Raw genomic sequence first — 20,588 nt, forward strand, 5'->3', positions numbered from 1 at the left:
ATTCTCTTTGTCTGCATCTTTATTCCTGCGCTGCCACTAGGTTCATCAGTACCGTTTTTTAGATTCCATATATATGCGTTAGCATACGGTATTTGTTTTTCTCTTTCTAAAACCATTCATTCTTAACTAAATATTGTGTGTGTGTGTGTTACAAAAGCAAAACAAAGCAAAACAGTGCTTTGTAGGGAAAAACAAGAGAGAGCTATGTATAAATAGTCAAACACCCATAAGGCCATTACCCAAACCAAACCACTGTCACTGTATTAGAATACCTCCATCCATGGCTTTGGCGGGAAATAAGCATGTCACTTGCTGTTGGAGGGAGTGTTAGTTGAGATAGAACCTTTTGGAGGGAAATTTGGCAATAACTGTGAAAGTGGAAAATGCATATGATCTCTGATGCAGGAATTTCACCTCCTAGTAATAATCATCCAAACAGACAAAGATAAATATATAAGGATGTTTAGTGAGGCATTTTGTATAATTATGAAAGACTGAGGATAACCTAAAGGCCCATCAATAAGGGAATGGTTCTATGACATAACCATACTATGAGATACTACAGCCACTAAAAAGAATGAGATATGTATATGTTGACATCAAAGAACGTTGTATAAAAATAATATAGTTTTTGAGTGAAAAATATATGTGGCAGAAGTATGCTCAATAGATCCCATAATGCTATACATGCATAGAAAATAAATTAAAAGAATACACACCACACTATTAACAGTAGTTATATCTGGCAGTGGGCTGTCACCTTTTATTTACGTCTTTTACATTGTTTCAATTTTTTACAATAATTTTTTCAACTTTTTAAAGAAAAAATAATGGTTTTACTCAGGTTCTTATGCATTTTAAGAGAGATGAAATGACATTGTTTTTCCCCCACTACATATATTGTAAGCATCTTCTCTCTTTTTTATTAAAAATTTTTGCAAGACAAGGAAAAACTGAGGAACTGTCACAGATTAGAGGACATATTATATACTAAGGAGACACAACAACTAAATCCAATGTGGGATCCCAGATTGGATCCTTGGACAGCAAAAGAACAGTGGAAAAACTGGTAAAATCTGAATTAGGTCTGTAGTTTAGCTTACAGTACTGTATCACTGTTACTTTCCTCATTTTGATAACTGTACAATGCTTATATATATTGTAAAAATTAGGGGAAATCAGATGAAGGATATATGAGACCTTTCTGTAATATTTTTGCAAATTTTCTGTAAGACTAAAATTATTTCAGAATAAAAAATAATGTACAACTTTTTTTTTTTACATATTCCAAAACTTAATTCACTATTTTCCTTCCCAAGCTTGCTTCTTTTTCTGTGTTCCCTATATTTATTAATGGGATTATTAGTCTCCTAGTCACCACGCTCATTTTGACTCCCCTTTCTCTAGTTCATCTTGTCAGAGGAAGAGTATAATATATTCTACCTTAATACCTATTACATTACCTCAAAAATCTATTATAGTTCAACTATAATTGCTTCCCAATACTCTATGAATTACTTGCATAACAATCTTCTAAAAGCACAGCTCGGTTTATTTCATTTTTCTGCTTAGAAAATGTCAGTGGCTCTCCATTGCTTATTAAAGACCAAACTCAACCAACTCTTTTCATTATCTAGTCCTAACCCTACACTTTCAATTGGGTTCCCCTTCACAAACATCCCCAGTAATTCTCCAAAGAATGCCCTTGGGTTCTCTAAAACACTTTCAGGAGGTCTGTGAGGTCAAAATTAATTTCATAATAAAACTAAGATATTTGCCTTTTTCACTCTCAATTATCTCATGGGTATACAGTGGAGTTTTCCAGTTTAAGAATATTTGATACTGTAACAGATTGAATGCATGAGCAGATGTGAGAATTCAACTGTCATTTATAAGCCTGACTATAATGAGATCTGAACACGTATAAAACAATGACACTCTACTTTTTTTTGTTTTGGAATATACAGTTATCTTTAATAAAAATGTTATTATGTTAATATGCAATGGGTTTACGGTTATTTTTAAATTACTAAATATTTTTAAATTTCTGCTTTAATTTCTCATATGGTAAATATTAATACATATAGCCTATACAAACAAAAGCTCTTTGAGGCACTCAAAACTTTTAATATAAGGGGGTCCCGAGACCAAAAAGTTTGAGAACCATCTAGTCAGGTCTAGCCTGCGTACTTGGATGTTCCCTGTACATGGCTAAAGTTTTCTGACCTTCATAATTTTACTTCTCTGAAAATAACCTTCCTTCTAACTCCCTGTGCCCAAATTTTATCCATCTCCTTAACAGTGGCTGTCTTCTCAATGACCACTTTAAAAATATGAGTTTTGGAGTCAGACCTGGCCTTGCTACTGACCCTTACTAGCTATGTGACCTTGGGCAACTAACTCACTTAACCTCTTGCTCAAGTGCCTCATATGGGAACATCACTGGAAGAACTATACTGAGAATTAAATGAAAACACATAAGTGAAGTAACTAGCTTAATACCTGTCATGTATAATAGATGCTCAAGAAATACTAATTTCCTCCTTCCCTTTCCTCTTCTATCAGAATATTATTTTAAAACTAAGATTTTTTTGCATTTTATTCATGAATTCCTCCACAATACTTAGAACAATACCTTTCATATACGGTGCTTGATATTGTTTGAGTTAAACAATACAATTTAAGGAATAGCTTGATACAACCCCTATGGAGAACAGCATGGAGGTTCCTTAAAAAACTAAAAATAGAACTACCATATGATCCAGCAATCCCATTCCTGGGCATATATCCAGAGAAAACCATAATTCAAAAAGAGTCATGTACCACAATGTTCACTGCAGCTCTATTTACAATAGCCAGGACATGGAAGCAACCTAAATGTCCATCAACAGACGAATGGATAAAGAAGATGTGGTATACATATACAATGGAATATTACTCAGCCATAAAAAGGGATGAAATTGTGCCATTTGCAGAGATGTGGATGGACCTAGAGACTGTCATACAGAATGAAGTAAGTCAGAAAGAGAAAAACAAATATCCTATATTAATGCACATATGTGGAATCTAGAAAAATGGTACAGATGAACTTACTTGCAAAACAGAAATAGAGACACAGGTGAATAGAGAACAAACATATGAATACCAAGGGGAGAAGGTGGGGTGGGATGGATTGGGAGATTGGGATTGACATATATACACTACTATGTATGAAATAGAGAACTAATGAGAAACGACTATACAGCACAAGGAACTCTACCCAGTGCTCTATGGTGATCTAAATGGGAAGGAAATACAACAAAGAGGGGATATATGTATACGTACAGCTGATTCACTTTGCTGTACAGCAGAAACTAACACAACACTGTAAATCAACTGTACTCCAATTAAAAAAAAAAAAGGAATAGCGTGATCAGCAGAGCATAGATAACTCAAATTTCTATTTTTTTGAAATGCAGGGGCTTCCCTGGTGGCGCTGTGGTTGAGAATCCGCCTGCCAATGCAGGGGACACGGGTTCGAGCCCTGGTCCGGGAAGATCCCACATGCCGCGGAGCAACTAAGCCCGTGCGCCACAACTACTGAGTCTGCGCTCTAGAGCTTGCGAGCCACAACTACTGAGCCCGTGTGCCACAACTACTGAGCCTGTGCGCCGTAACTAATGAAGCCCATACACCACAACAAACAGTAGCCCTTGCTTGCCGCAACTACAGAAAGCCCACGCGCAGCAACGAAGACCAATGCAGCCAAAGATAAATAAATAAATTTATTTTTAAAAATGCAATTGATTAGATTTGGCAATAGAATCAGAATTAATTACTCTCCTATGTAGATATGCGGACTGCATATAATAAAAAAAATCTTAATAACAGGTGTTGAGAGAATAGTGCAGGTCACTTAAAAAAGACTGGGGTGGCCTTTTAAATAACATATAATAACATCTAGAAATGAACCTCAAGAGAATATTAATCATTAAGGTATCAAAAACACATGCCACTGCCACAACTACTTTCAATTTACAGAATGTCTGATACTCTAGCAAAGTGTCCAAAGCCACGTAAAATTCTTGTGAGTCTTTTTTGTTGTGGCTCTGATTTAGAAGACCTCAAAACTCTAAATATGCCATCCTTATTGTTTATTTAACATGCTGCTGACCTACTTTCAGGACATAGCTTTGGGCTGCTTTTCCAAGAGGAGTTAGAGGTTTGTGCTGAGCTGACCTAGTCTCAAAGTTAAGCTGTCTTCCAAACACTGGCAGTCCTTGGTGACAGAGCTATGCATACTCAGAGCTGCAGTCTGTGGCATGGACTGAGTTTTTTTTTTTCTTACTTTTTCCAAGCTCAATTTAACCAGCTGAATTAATTATAGCAGGAGTTTATTAAGCACTTCCACATCCTTTCTAATAGGGATCATGACTGATTTTATACTCTCGTCCCAACTCCAATGTTTTAAACATTTATTTTAATGGTATAAGATTATGACAGTAATAAAAATCCTCACAAGTCACTAGTCAGGCACATTTGTTGATGATTGAACTGGGGCATGAAATTCAAGGAGAACTTATTTGTGGAAAAAAGTAACTTTATAAGATCTATTGGGTTGGCCAAAAAGTTCATTCGGTTAGTGAATACCTTGTTCAATAAAGTTCTTCATGAAAATGAAAAACGTGCCTTTTGTTTTTACTTAAAACTGAATGAACTTTTTGGCCAACCCAATAGTTTAAAAGATATAGGAAAGAGGTCCTCTGGATCCTTAGAAACTTACAAGTAGTTGTGCCTCCAAGAAAATACATATAAGAGTAGCTATGAGCCTCAAGGGTCACCTTCTGAATGTGTTCATTAAAGTTTAGATCACTCAAGGGAGTCCTAGAAAGAAAGTTTCTCCTAGGACAGAAGTGTGATCTAGGAAGGAACTGGTATAAAATATCTTGACTGACACAAACTACTTTCTTTCTTTTTTGTTAAATTAATAAACTACTTTCTAAATAAAAAATAAACTCAAATATGAAACATTAAAAGGTTGTATGAGCTGGAAAATTCTGAAAAGCCACATGGATTGCCTCAGAGTTTCTTTCTTACTCCACCCCTTTAAACTTGTGGCACACCACAGTATTCAAACACAAATAACCCTCGTTTGTTAAAACGTGGATTGCTGGAGCATAGAAAAAGATGATGTTTTATTTATTTATTTATTTAAATTAATTTATTTATTAATTTATTTTTGGCTGCATTGGGTCTTCATTGCTGGGCGTACGCGGTCTTTCTCTAGTTGTGGAGAGCAGGGGCTACTCTTCGTTGGGGTGCGCAGGCTTCTCATTGCAGTGGCTTCTCTTGTTGCGGAGCATGGGCTCTAGGCACGTGGGCTTCAGTAGTCGTGACACACGGGCTCATTAGTTGTGGCTCACAGGCTCTAGAGAGCAGGCTCAGTAGTTGTGGCGCACGGGCTTAGCTGCTCCACGGCATGTGGGATCTTCCCGGACCAGGGCTCGAACCCGTGTCCCCTGCATTGGCAGGCGGATTCTTAACCACTGTGCTACCAGGGAAGTCCCAAGATCATGTTTTTGTTTTTTTTATAATTTGCCAGTTATTACAAGCAGCACTCAGGGCTGCTGCATTTGCCCCACAGGCCATGTGCGCCAACTCCAAGGGGCACCATTCACATAGATTTCAATGTGAGTGGTGCTCCCTGGGGCTCTACAAAGCTCCATTACAGAAAGCTGCACATTTTAAAAATGGACAGCATATCCTTTAAACCCAATTTAGGATATTATCACTGTTTTGAATAAACAAATAGCACTTCTGATGTAGAAGCAAAAGTGATGGTGTTTTACATCTGAGTGGTACCATGAGCACTTATTTTAACTTCATCAATGTGCTGAAAATGGAAAGAAAATGGCAAACTTGGAATTCAAAAATTAAAAGTGAACACAGTGACATTCTAGTGCAGGGAAAAGGAAAAATTTTTTTAATAGGTGGTGCTAGGTCAACTGGGTATTCATATAGAAAAAGAAAAAAAGGGACTTCCCTGGTGGTGCAGTGGTTAAGAATTCGCCTGCCAATGCAGGGAACATGGGTTCGAGCCCTGCTCTGGGAAGATCCCACATGTTGCGGAGCAACTAAGCCTGTGCACCACAACTACTGAGCCTGCACTCTAGAGCCCACGAGCCACAACTACTGAGCCCATGTGCCACAACTACTGAAGCCCACATGCCTAGAGCCTGTGCTCCACAAAAGAAGCCACTGCAATGAGAAGCCTGCACACCTCAATGAAGAGTAGCACCCACTCGCTGCAACTAGACAAAGACCCAACGCAACCAAAAATAAATAAATTTATTTAAAAAAAGAAAAAATAAAAAAGAACCTTGACATCCCCCACCTCAAACTATACAAAAAAAGAACTCTTTTTTTTTTGCTCACATCCAGAATATGTTAAAGATGTATTTTCCTATAAATCAATTTTTCAAAGACAGACTTGAATAAGCACTTTACAAAAGAGGGTATCCAAATGGCCAACAAGCATATGGGAAGGGCCGCAGCTTCATTAGTCATCAAGGAAATGCAAATTAAAACCAAAATACTATGTCATTACAACCCCCAAAGGATGGTGAAAATTAAAAAAGAAGAAAAGTACAAATGTTGACAAAGATGTGAAGCTACTGGAACTCATATGTCACTGGTGGAAGAGGAAAAATCTGACAGTAATCATTAAAGGTGAACATGACCCAGCAATTCTACTGCCAGTTACATAGAGAGAAATCATATAATGTAAAAGATGGCTATCAAATAATGAGACTAGCTATAACTCCATATATGAAAAGAACTCGTTATAGTAAACATGCTGTGTGTATACATGTATTTTGTGTATCTTTCAATTTCATTTCCAGTGGCTTTTTAAATTTAAAATTGAAATACATAGTTTTAACTTCCGTCTTCTCCTTCTAGACAAAATAAGCTTAAAACAAACCAATCTTATACTTAAACATAGACCATGCAATAAATATCATCAATATGGTGAAAGTATGCCCCCAGATAGTCTGTATCAATGAAGCAGTTTTCTATTCCAATCTGACACTCATTAAAAAACTAATTAAATTTCAAAATAAAAACACAAGATACAATAATGAAAGGCAGATTACAAGATATTGTCCCTATCTAGATAGTGTCCCTAGACTGGCACTATGAGTCCACAAAAATGTGTACTTAAGGAATTTATATAGCCTTACATGGCTAAGCACCTCTAGTCTAGTTCAGATTTCTATATCGAACTAGACACAAAGAAAAGTACTGAGAGGACTGAAACTGAATTTTAAATTGGCACAGATGGCATGTTTATAACATTCCCACAATATGCTGAGTGTTCTCCATAAAACCAACCTAGACACAGTCCCTGCCTCTAGGGGACTTAAAATCTAAAAGTAGATGAGGCAGCCTAATTCAAAGAAAGTAAACAAATAAAAGGAAACAAAGAAGGGAATGTAAGAGAAGAGAGGCCTGCATTAATCTCTCAGCTCCCCGAAGGGTAACAGGCCAATCTGAACAGTGGAGAAGGAAAGCTAACAAGTCAGAGTTTCCTTATTTACCATCATACTTAATATGACACTATGCAGTAAATATTCTCTAAAAAATTGTGCTGACCGGACTGAAAATGCTTTGTTGTTCTCTAGTTTCAACATTCAGAAAGTCTAAATCTCCATAATAGATGTAATATATACCCCACTGGGTGTGTGTAAAGGACATTAAACAGCCCATGCATAGTGACTGATTTACAGTCCAAAATCTAAATTACTGAATCCAAAGCACATGAAAGCATTATTTCAAAAATCCTGGCTCAACAGGTAATTAATTAATGTGACACAACCATCTTTATATTAAAACTTCTAAAACAAGACAGTGATTCTTACTGGATTGCATTTTTGATGTTGTCTCTAAAGGGATATATGAGCTATAATTGGTTTGTCTGTAAATAAACATTTCATGGGCTTATAATTCAGACTCTGATCTCCTTATCCAGTTGACTAGAGCTATTTCAATAGGGAGATGGCAAACAGTTCTCAGAAATGTCTCTGAATACAGAACCCCTCTAAACCCTTGAATTAAAAAATCTTTATTTTAAACTGTGAAGATTCTTTCCGGAAGACTTCAAAATGCTGATGACATCCAATTAATTAAGTTATAGGCACCAAATTCACTTCAATAAACTGGTCCTGGCTGCTTTGCTGTCTCTTTGGATCAGGTATCTCTGGCAAAGGCTGTTTATTAAAAATAATGATGATAATGCAGCCAAATTCCACACAAAAGGAAGATGATGAAGAAAGCAATGACACTATTGACTTTGCCACATCAAAGTAATATTTATTAAATCTGAACTATAAAGAGCACAATTTAGAATAAATGTTTGAGGTCAGGTTAGGGACATTATCTACCCAATGTCTCAGATCTGAAACCACTTTCCCCCAATGCTCTCTAGAGCAGCCATAATATAACTTTCAATTTCCCAAAATGCTATCTTGCCTCTAATTTAAAACATGGCTTCCTTTTAAAGGGAAGACTCAATAACCTCCTTTTATATGTAATATTTCCATCATAGGAATTACATAAATAAAAATATATTTTAGACAAATCCAAGGTATCCCAGTAAAAAATTGTATTTGAATCTACTTTATGAAGTATTATGGTAAAAATGCACTTATTCCAGGAACTCGAACTCTAAACCTTGAGATCACCATGATTCCTCCTTCCCTTCATGCCCCATCGTTTATACGAATCAGTACCAAGTTGTTTAGATTCTCCTTTAGTCCAGATCCTCCCACTGAAAGGGTCCCAGAAGGAGGCCCATCCTATAGAAAAACTGAGGTCCAAAGGGCAGAAGAGTTGGAGAAAAGCCAGAGGAGAGACATTTCAGGCTAAGAAGCCAAAGGTCTGAACCGGGGATACACTATTAAAGAACTGGTCAGTAGATGGAGGAGTCTGGTCAGTAGATGGAGGAGTCTGAAGAGACTGCCCAGGTTACTGAGCCTTAGAGATTTGACTTGAAAGGCCAAGCAGGGGGAGGTACGGTGGGTCAGACCAACTCAAAAAGGCCAGGTGGTACAAACACCCACAATTTTCCTCACATACCCCCTTTTCCAAATCCCCTCTGCCCCCAGGCTGGCTCAGACCCTCCTGGACCTCACTTGAACAAGTGTAACGCTGTCTTAACTGACCTGTTGTCCTCCTACTTCTCTACCAACACACTGTGGTCAAAATCATCTTCTTGAAGTACCACGTCAAACCCTTTCAATGTTTTTTCATTAGCCTTAATAGAAGATTTATAAATCCTTAAAATGGTTTCCAGGATCTGACTGCTCTCTAGCCCCACACTTTCCCCCAACATTCTCTGCACCAGTCACAGTGACTTGCAATTCCCCAAAATGCTGTCTTGCCTCTAGTTTCAAACATGATTTCCTTTTAGATAGAAGACTCCTTATCACCCCCCAACTTTCACTTTCATGTCTCATCTTAAACATCATTTCCTTAGGGCGGCTTTCCTTGAACCCTCCAAAGGGTCCCTGCTATATTCCCATGGCACTCTTGTACTTCCCTTTTCGTGATGTACTACAAATCTATAATTACAAACAGTAAAGAATCTTGTGTTCTATGAGGGCAAAATGAATACCTAGCAATAGGATTAAGAATGTTTCTTCCTTACTCAAAAATCTTCAATGGCATCCCCCAACTCGTGCATTAAGTACATATTTGTCAGCATGGGTCTTCAAGGCCCTCCACAGTATGAACTTTTATGGTCTACTATTTTCTGAATGCTTCCCAAAAGCATGATTATCTGTTCCTTTCCAAATAAGCCATGTACTTTCCAGTGCCTTCATTTCTGTAGCTTCCTCTATGAACCTAGCTTCCCTGTCTTAAAAAATGCTATCCATTCTTCCAAACCTATATCCAATCCCACCTTTTCCGTAGAATTTTTCCTAATTTCCCCCAAATAAATTTGGCCCCTCTAGTCCCTCCTGCTCAAATGTTGCATTTTCCTTATGGTACTTTCCTCAGTCTACCTAGTTGTTATGGTACATCTCATATCCTTACTAGTTTAAAATTTCTTAGATAATATTGGTTATACCTTGCTTTTCCATATATCTCCTTATCACATTTTGTATATGCCTTATATATATAAGGTGCTCCATAAGTGCATTAACTTGAATCTAAAAAATCTACTACATGTAAAGCAGTTGTGTAAGGCAGTTGTCTAAATATGTGGATAAAATAATCTTTTAAGTACAAAAGATACCTTTGAAACAGATGGATGCTAAATGGAATTAGAAAAGCACATTATGTTACCCATACAAAAACAGAAATACATCTTATTTGCATCTCAAATAAATGCTCTTTATCAAAAAGTAATATATCTTTAGAGACTCATTCATCTCATATTATACATTAAGATGCCCACATTTATTTCAATTCTGACAATTTAAAATAAATATAATTTTAACTCAAGTTTCATGCAGCAGTACAGCACAGTGTCACTGCTCAATATTTATTTTTGTGACCATTTTTGCTGTTTGCTGGACAAAAGGAAAACAGCAAATAACATTATTTAGGTGTGCTTAAAATTGTAAGTCAGAAAAGACCACAGAAGTTATCTAGTTCAACTCATTATATTTCTCGATAAAGAAAATAAAGACTATGAGTTTCTTGGCCAAGGTCACAAAGCCAAAGCCAGGACACAGGCTCAGACCATCTGACTTCCATTCCAGCACTCCTCCCACTCCAAAACAATACTCACCTCAAGGCTGTAATAACTAGAGCACATTATTTTCAACCGACATTGGAGCCAACAATACTCCAGTACTGAATGAAGGCCATTTGCACATTTTCAGTCATGCTCAAGAGAAACAAAAGTGTGACAAATGAAGAAATGAAAAGGAATTCTTATTATCTTTTCCCAGGAGCCTTCCTTCTTATAAATGGTTAGAAATGAACACTACTTCATAAGCTTTGAGAGGGTCTGTGTTCAAACACACTCTGAAAGGCGAGAAAAACATGATAGGAAATTACATACATAATAGAATTTTGACACACGATGGAACATGCAACACAGAACATTTTAAATGCTACATTATCAAAAGTTACTATTTATTTCATAGTAACCAAGAAAGATGGTGCTTCAGGGAAAAAGAAAAAAGGTAGCAGCCTATTTCTCAAAACCCACTTAAAACACAAACGTATCTACCAATATGTACCAAATATTTACCTACTTATAGTTCTATCCCTAAGAACTGGCACATAGTAGGTACTTAATAAGTATTTTCATAATAATTAATCTCTCTTTGTATTACCCAGTACTGCTCTTGAATACTGCAGTTGTACATCAGTGACTATAAAATGCTGCTCCTTGTAGTAGAAAACAATGAGCACTGACAGCCTGTATCAAACAGAAACACTCTAAGACTAGAACATTTTACAATGTGTGTGAATTTATATCTGTGTATGTGTGCTTGTATGTATGTATATAGGTTCATTTGTTTTCTCTCTATATACATATGTACACATATATGTATATGACATGGGTTTTTTTGGGGTTTTTTTGCGGTACGCAGGCCTCTCACCGTTGTGGTCTCTCCCATTGCGGAGCACAGGCTCCGGAAGCGCAGGCTCAGCGGCCATGGCTCACGGGCCTAGCCGCTCCGCGGCATGTGGGATCTTCCCAGAGCGAGGCACGAACCCGTGTTCCCTGCATCGGCAGGCGGACTCTCAACCACTGCACCACCAGGGAAGCCCTGTATTTTTGACAATAGTGATTTTACCTAAAGATCTTATGCTATGGGACAGTGATTTTCAAATTTTCCCTACAGCAAGTCATAATAAGAAAAACATGGGCTTCCCTGGTGGCGCAGTGGTTGGGAGTCCGCCTGCCGATGCAGGGGAAGCGGGTTCGTGCCCCGGTCTGGGAAGATCCCACATGCCGCGGAGCGGCTGGGCCCGTGAGCCCATTATATACCACAACCTAGTACACATAACACATACACGCACAGGAATACATATGCATAAATAAAACAAAGATTTAATGAAACAACACCATTGCTATACCCAAAGCACTAATGTTTTCTATTCCATTTTTAAAAATGCAGTTTGTGTCCCCCTAAACTGATTTTGTCACCCCTGCTCTGAAAGCTCATAAAAGTGCGAGAAGACACTAAGACACTGGCAAGGTGTAAATTTCTTAGTTTGGCATTCATTCCTTAAACATAGCCTAAGCTCTACATACAACAGACACTGGCAAAATGAAGACTAGAAATTATTGAACATCGTTCATTGAAAACCTATGCTGAACACCGGAAGGACGTTATCATAGTGTAAGTAAAAAACAGAGACCACATTCTGGGCCATAAAACAGCCTCAAAAATTCTAAAGGAGTCAAATAATAACAGATATTCTGATCACAATGGAATTAAATTAGAAATCAATAACAGAAAGCTCTGTAAAATCCCAATTATTTAGGAAATAAATAATATATTTTTAAATAACTCAAGAATCGAAAAAGAAAACAAAAGGGAAATTAGAAAATATTTTTAACTAAATGAAAATGAAAATACAACACATCAAAACTTGGGGGAAGGGGACTTCCCTGGTGGTCCAGTGGTTAAGACTTCGCCTTCCAATGGAGGGGGTGAGAGTTCCATCCCTGGTCAGGGAGCTAAGATCCCACATGCCTTGCGGCAAAAAAAACAAAGCACAAAACAGAAGCAATACTGTAACAAATTCAATAAAGACTTTAAAAATAGTCGACATCAAAAAAAAAAAAAAAAAAAAAAAAACTTGGGGGAAAAAACTACTCCAGAAAATATTTCTCCCAAACACAACATACTGTACAGGAATTTTGACTTCTAAGAATTGCAGATCATTTCAAAACTTATTTTTTATTAAAGTTTATCTGAGAGTAAAAAGGATCCTGGTAGGAACTATGATTGACTTATTACAAATACTGAATCTCAGGTACAACCCAGACCCACTAACTCAAAACATGCATATTGACAATATCCCCAGGTGGAACTTATGCATATTAAAGTATGATACCACATGCCACGGAGCAACTAAGCCCGTGTGCCACAACTACTGAGCCCGTGTGCTGCAACTACTGAAACCCGCATGCTCTAGGGTCCGTGTGCCGCAACAAGAGAAGCCACCACAATAAGAAGACTGTGCACCGCAATGAAGAGTAGCCCCAGCTCGCCACAACTAGAGAAAGCCCACACACAGAAATGAAGACCCTACTCAGCCAAAAATTAATTAATTTTTAAAAAATAGTGTAATCAACATATATTTTTAAAAAAACAAATTAAAAACAAAAAAGAGTTTTACTGGTTTAGAGAAGAACAATGAGCCCAGGCCACCAAGTCTGCTGGGTTACCTCTAGAGCAATCCAAACTGCTCACAAAAGGAGGGTGGCCACCTGGAGTGAGAACCATCAGGTTAATTTTACTGCTAATGAAGTTTAAGGTGAAGGAACAAACTCTCCACCTCACCCCAGTTAGAAAGGCTTTCCTAAATCTGAAAGAAGACTAGGAATCTAATAAGCAATCTGCTGTCAGTGAAGGAGAAGAGCCACGCAAACAGGATAATATGAATAGAGAACAGTGGGGGAAACATCCAGAAAGAGGAAAGACAGGGGCTGCAGAGCCTGGTGTGATCCAACAGGCAGTGCTAGATGGAGTTTTTCAGGATGGTTTCCTCCCCATACTACGGACAACTCCTGGAACATAGGAGACTCTTACTACTGTCTAATGTATGTAACTGAAACTTCACAGATTCATCCCAAGACCAAATTAAATGCAGAAAAAAACCCTCAGCTTCTCAGAGGCCATCTAGACCAAAACAGGCCAGAATCAGAACCTGTTTGGCCTTCATTTGTTCTGAGGTGGTCTGCGGACCCCTCCAATCCTGAAACCCTGCAAATCTGGGTTATATTATATATTCCAGCATACAGGGTTAAGAGGAGAGAGGACAAGTATCTCAATACTTAATTTGTTAATTACACATAGCATCAGTTTACCCACTTTTTAAAAAAGGGGTGGGGGGAGCTAATACATTACAGACAACCATTAACTCAGTTTGATGGAAAGTATTAGGCTGATCATTTTGATTAGCAGTGCTCATTAAATACATTTCCTACATGTATTTCAGGGAACTAAAATGAATAAGGATGCTATTCTGCTTTGCTGGAAGCGATCCCACATCCTGCTAGGTTTGGTTTTTATAACATGTGCCTGGCTTCCTAAAACAGGCATAAACAGCCTTATTAGATCTATGCTATTTATTTCCACAGAGAAGGAACCTCAGAACTTTTAAACTAGGATAGGTTATCTAATCTTTTTACACCTTTGTTGTGATGAAGGAAGAAAAATATGTGATCCTGGCAGCAAAAGGAAGATTGAACTTAATTACAAAGATTTAAAAGCAGAAAAATGCATACAGTGGCTTTTTAGAAAAAGAACACTTTCTTCCTTTCATCTCAAGGCAAACCATTTATCTACCAAGAAGCATGAATAGTGTGTTCCTTCTTTTTAAAATTTTTTTAGAAGTCATATCCTTTTTTACTGAAGGAACCTGGAGTCTTAGACTTAATCTTGTAATCTGAAAGTCTTTCTAATATATCTGTGTAATCTGAACTGTTGACTACTATTCAAAGCCATTATAGGAACTAAATAGCTAGATCAATTCATAAACCATTTTCTCAAATGAAAACCTCACTATGAAATGATACTTTTGACAAAACATTTATGAATTACACCAATTTTTCTAAATCCTTTTGGAGGAGAAACATTTTAAGTGATGGAATAAAGATGAACAAAGTTACATTATTTTTACCATGTTAACCGGTCTAGTGCACTTTACCTCAGAGCAAAAACTTACAATACATAATCAACAAGCTGAGTGATGCATCAGTGAAAATGATTAAATTTGCCAAGGTCTTAATTATAATACCACATTACATTTGTATAGAATATTCCAGTTTGCAAAACACTTACATCCATAAACTCATTTGACTCTATGTCCTTCAGTTTAAGTACAATAGATAGAAAACGTGAGTCTACCTGGATATACTGAAATAGTTAAAAGCAGGGACTCTGGAGCCAACTGCCTGGTTTGGACTCTCAGTGCTGCCACTTACAATTACAGAATGTGATTCTGAGTACATTCCTCAACATCTTTACGCCTTAGTTTTATCATCTGCAAAATGGGGATAATAATTGTTTCTACCTCTTGGGCCCACTAATGATTAAATCAATTAATATATGTCAAGCACTTAATACAGTATGTAGCACAGAGGAACCATTATATATTATACATGCTGGTTGTACTTATCAGCAGCATCATTGTATGGATAGGGAAACAAGCTGGTAAGTCACAGAGCCAGGAACAGAAACCAGAGCTTCTTCTCCCATTTGATGCTCCATCCACAAAGGCCTGGGTTTTTTTTTTCTGTTTGTTTTTTTGAAGTATCCTAAGGTTTTCTAGACTGACATAAAATAGTTTAACGCGGAAGTGTACAAATCAAAAAATTCAACAGTTCAGAACACTTATAAAGTAATTTATATTTATATATACATTTTAAGTTAAACTATTAAAAATACAAATATTCCATTTTGGCGGCAGAACTATACACTGAGGAATAGTCATCTGTGTTGCTATATTTGCAAAACAAAACTCAAATCTAGAGGGAAATATACTAAGATGATAACTGTGTTAGAATTTCCTTTTTTTTTTTCCCTTTCTGGTTTTCAAGACATTCAGTATTGTGATATAACATTTATAATTAAAAAAAATTATTTCCAGGGACTTCCCTGATGGCGCAGTGGTTAAGAATCTGCCTGCCAACACAGGGGACATGGGTTTGAGCCCTGGTCCGGGAAGATCCCACATGCCACAGAGCAACTAAGCCCGTGTGCCACAACTACTGAGCCTGCACTATAGAGCCTGCAAGCCATGACTACTTAAGCCCATGCGCCTAGAGCCCATGCTCCACAACAAGAGAAGCCACCACAATGAGAAGGCCACACACCCAACAAAGAGTAGCCCCAGCTCACCGCAACTAGAGAAAGCCCGCACGCAGCAATGAAGACCCAATGTGGCCAAAAATAAATTAAAAAAAAAAAAAAAAAAAAAAAAAGATTTCCAAAAAAAGTTTACCAAGGTATGAAAATAGTATTCATAGAACAGACACTTCAAAATTAATTCTAGAAAATAATAAATGTCCAGCTGAAAAACTGCCCTTTTTTTTTCAGACATGTTTTAGGGATCTCTCCTCAGACTTTGCTTAAATTTTCTCCCTTTAGTGATTCAGGTGACTGTGACAACATCTTCCATTGTGTCTAAAAATAGGGCATGGGTGTGTAAATTTATGAGCTGAAATGCAAAACTGGCATTGCATGTCTAAATCAGAGTATTAAATCATTTAGCACACTCTAGCATAAAAATATATTTTGAGCACTCATATCCACATGCTTTATATATTCATACAATTTTAATTCAACTATCTTTAATCTTTTCAGATGAAGTGAAGTTATGAACTTTTAAAAACATGCCAAATCACTTCTTAAGAGATTAACCTGGACAAAGCACTCCACTCCAAACCTCAAGTTCCTTCTCTAATAAGGAGAGTAGACTAGAATGTCAGTCAGTGGTTCACAACCTTCTTTCCACCCCAGCGCATCTGAGGGATTCAACATCTCTCCATTTACAGCAGTGGGGACAGTCTGAAAATGTCCCACAGGTGATTCTGATACACTACCTTATAACAGGAGTCCCCAGGCGTGGACCGGATACTGGTCCATGGCCTGTTAGGAAGCGGGCCACACAACAGGAGGTGAGCAGTGGGCCAGCGAGCGAAGCTTCATCTGCCGCTCCCCATTGCTCGCATTACTGCCTGAACCATCCTCCCATCACTCGCATTACCACCCCCCCCATGGAAAAATTGTCTTCCACAAAACCGGTCCCTGGTGCCAAAAAAGTTGGGGACCACTGCCTATAAGCTATTCTCCTGCCCTCAACCCCACTCCACTCCTGCAGAGTTCTTTAAGGTTCTGCACAGTTCTAAAGCTTGCCACTGTAGGTACAGGAAAATCACAACCCAATGACCTGGAAGGTACCTGACAGTGTTACTTTAATACATTTTAAAAGAAAAGGCCAAATGTTAATTACACGTATTCTTTTGTTGAAGCATGCAGATTCAAAAAGAATCTGTAAACTGATGATATCAAAGACAGCTTTGTAACTTAACTGTTCATATGGCAAACGGCACAGCGCCCCTGGAATTTGCTTCTAGTCAAGGAGGCAGGTAAAGAAAGAGGAAAAGTGGGGAATCAAATAAAATACCTCCTGAAGTTGAAAGAATGGCTGGAAAAGAGATTTGTACAAGTCAACTTTTCTGATAACAGAGAAGAAAAGCCAAAGATTGATATGCAGAGATGAGATATTATGTGATTCCAAATTTCTTTTTTTTTTACAGACAACTGTTATAAACTAATAATAACTAATAGCTACTAAAATATGATTTTCATATATGCCATATTATAAATATAAGCCAAATATATTGGCTTAGCATGGTGACTGATAATTGCCCAGTATATTTACAAATAGTGTCAATTTTCTTTGAATGCCTACTTACTATGGACAAATTCTACGCTATTTAAAAGCTACTGGATGTGAAAAGTCTTGTGAAAAATTCTCACAACTAGGGAAGAAGGAAACGGAATCTTAAGACTTCCTTGGAAAAATGTGTTTACCTCAAATGTGAGCCAACATTACATCATCATTAATAAGTACACAAGGCATGGCAAAGATGCTGAGTGTGGCTTCAAAATTAGAATTATCTACATGAAAAAAATGTGCAATTGCATTATCTTCAAATCAGAAAACACATTAATAAATAAATGCTGATGATTAGCTACGTGTATTGTAGTGAGAGGAACCTTAAAAGGCACAAAAAAATAACAGTATTTCACAGATTTAGTATTTGACCTCTCCCCCACCCCCGACAAACTGGCTGGGTCTGAAAGTTGCTGTCCTCTGTACCAGAAGATGACACCAAGGGTAACTGAGAATACAATGTATACATCTCTATCACTGCTCTGTGGATTCATGCCTGAAAAAGTTGACACAAATTTTTGGTAGGATTTCTTTTGAAATTCTTTGCAAAACATGCTGTCCATTGTTGGCTTAACTTGCTGAACGCACTACCCATTAAAAAAAACAAATTCTCAGTGTTCTCCACATGAACCATAGCAGTAAAAACCTAAAACTTGTGTCAGTGAACAAACGAGATAACCCAAAAAGAAATAAAAGTGAAGAGAAAGAAAATGCCCCAACCTCAGTTTTGTAAGATGTTCACGTTAGAGACGGTAGCAATAAACATTATGCAAGAGAAGATAATTCCTAACACTGAGTTGGGATGGACAAATATTTGTTTAATGAACATACACATTTCTTGCTCATTCTACAGCCAAATGTCAAAGCATCAAACAATTTAATTTGTGGCAGTTTCTGTTGTGTCTCAAACTTTACATATAAGTTTATCACGAAGGGAAAAAAAACCTGCTTGGCTTGACTCACGATGAATCACAGCCAGGAGGTCATCTTGTTGTGCATCAGCAACTATGTTTTCACTACAGCTATGTGACCTAAAGTGGCAGCAGGAAAGGCACCAAAATAGAAGGGGCAGGAGGTTTCTCCTGGTTTCTCGGCCCCAAAAGAGCTTTTCCACCGCATTCGGGCTTCTGAGCAACAGCCAACCGCAGAGAAGAGAAAGAACAAACCCAACAGCTCCGCGGAGTAAGGCTGCAGGCCCAGGCCCTCCCGGGAGCCCGGGGAGGCAAGCACATAAAGAGGACGGGCTTAAGAAACAGCGTGGAGAAAGCAGCATGACAAGGGCCAAAACTAGCCGGGTGTAGGGCAGAAATCCAGCAGTGACCGAGCAGCACAGACTGCGGGAAGGTCTGGAGACCAAGGAGGCTCTCCAGCCCGGGCTCCGGGCTCAGCTGCGGCGCGAGCGCACAGCTGGCCCCCTGCCTCCACGCACCTCCAGCACACGCGACCTGCCGCTGCTCCCACCTCACCTGTCGGGTGCCCGCTGGCCCCGCCGGCGTCTCTGGCCCCGGGTCCCCGCCCCGGCCCATCCTCCCTTCACGTTCCCTCCCGGCGCGTCTCTCGGGGCCACCGCCGGGGTCAGCGTGGGCAGGGGGCCGAAGCCCGCCCCGCCGCCCCAGGCCTGGCCCCGGCACTCACTTTCTGAATCCGCTTCAGCGCCATGGGTCAGGGAGGGCGGCGGGGATACCGGCCGGCTGGGGGCGGCTGCGGGGTTCGGGGGCGTGGGGTCGTCGCGGGCTCGGCTCGCCGGCTCCTCGGCTGGCTCAGCCGGGTGAATCCCCGGCTCGCCGCTCTCTGGCTCGCTCCGGGCGCCGGTGCCTATTCCTAAGGCGCCCGAGCGCGAGTGTGCGCGAGTGTGCGGGCGGGGACGCCGGCGAGACTCTTTTGTTTCCGCTTTTGCTTCTGGGAAGGAGCCTGCGCCCGCCCCGCCCCGCCGGGCACACTGGGAAGTGTAGTTTCTGCGCCCTGCTCGGCCGCCGCCCCGGGCCGGGCTGGTTACTCACCGCTGACCTCGATCCACAGCCTGAGCTCAGAGCTGCCGGCTCTGGAGTTGGTCTTTGCAATTGGATTTTGATCAAGGTACTGAACCTGGAGTTCCCAATCTGTAAAGTGAGGATAACAAATTAGCTCGAAAAACATGTACTGGATTCGAATATGTGCTACAGCTCGTCTTGTTATTTTTACCTTTACAGTTCTCAAATATATGAATTGCCTAAATTTCTCACACATGCACAGACTCATTCCAGTTATGACGCCTTACTTACCTCCTTAGTTCCTGTTTCAAAAGGCGCCTCTTCTGTCCGATGCTAATCTCGCATGTCTGCTCCTCCTTGGAACTCTGAATTCTAAGCTTCGTCCTCACTCTTGGCTCCTTCTTTTCCGTTGGCAGTACAATACCTGCTCAATCCACATAGTCTACTCGCACTCCTCACTCCCCCAATTCTTATGAACTTGTGTGCAAATTAAAACTTGCCTTCTGCTTTCAGCAGCAGAATTCGGTTTTCACCAAAGTTGAGCTTGAGCTTCTAATTCCCGAATCCAATTCACTCCTTTTCCTCTGTGATGTTTTTGACCCATTTGATTGCTGGCTGCCCTTTCGCTTTTCAAAATGCTCACCGCCTCCGGAGCACCAGGTGGTTGGCTCTTCTACTTCTCTGACTTACCCTTTTCTGTTACCAGCTCCTCTTCTCAAGAGTTAGAGTGCCCTGGAGTTCCAATCCCTGATCTCTCACCATCACTATCTTCCTAGAAAGTAGACTTCGTGTCCTCCCATGTCCTGGGAGGCCACCCAGAATGGCTGGAGGAGCTTGGGCTTTGTAGATTGACCCCCTATCCTGGAATGGAATCCCAACTCTGACCCCTACCACTGTGTGACCGTGTAGCTACTTAAACTCTCTAAGCCTCAGTTTCCTCATGTCCAAAGCGATCATAATCTCTAGATATGTTATTGTAAG

At 39.3% G+C, this 20,588-nt stretch overlaps 1 protein-coding gene across 1 annotated transcript in view; it reads right to left on the reverse strand.

The window, feature by feature from the left end:
* Window positions 1-19,952, reverse strand: part of UBE2D1 (ubiquitin conjugating enzyme E2 D1) — a 34,966-nt gene extending 15,014 nt beyond the window's left edge. Inside the window, 2 exon segments of the mRNA XM_028481411.2 lie at window positions 19,638-19,736; window positions 19,899-19,952. Of these exon segments, the coding sequence (XP_028337212.1) occupies window positions 19,638-19,736; window positions 19,899-19,952 (153 nt within the window).
* Between the last annotated feature and the right edge of the window lie 636 nt (window positions 19,953-20,588).

The sequence above is a fragment of the Physeter macrocephalus genome, chromosome 20, assembly GCF_002837175.3.
Source record: "Physeter macrocephalus isolate SW-GA chromosome 20, ASM283717v5, whole genome shotgun sequence".
Lineage (NCBI taxonomy): Eukaryota > Metazoa > Chordata > Mammalia > Artiodactyla > Physeteridae > Physeter > Physeter macrocephalus.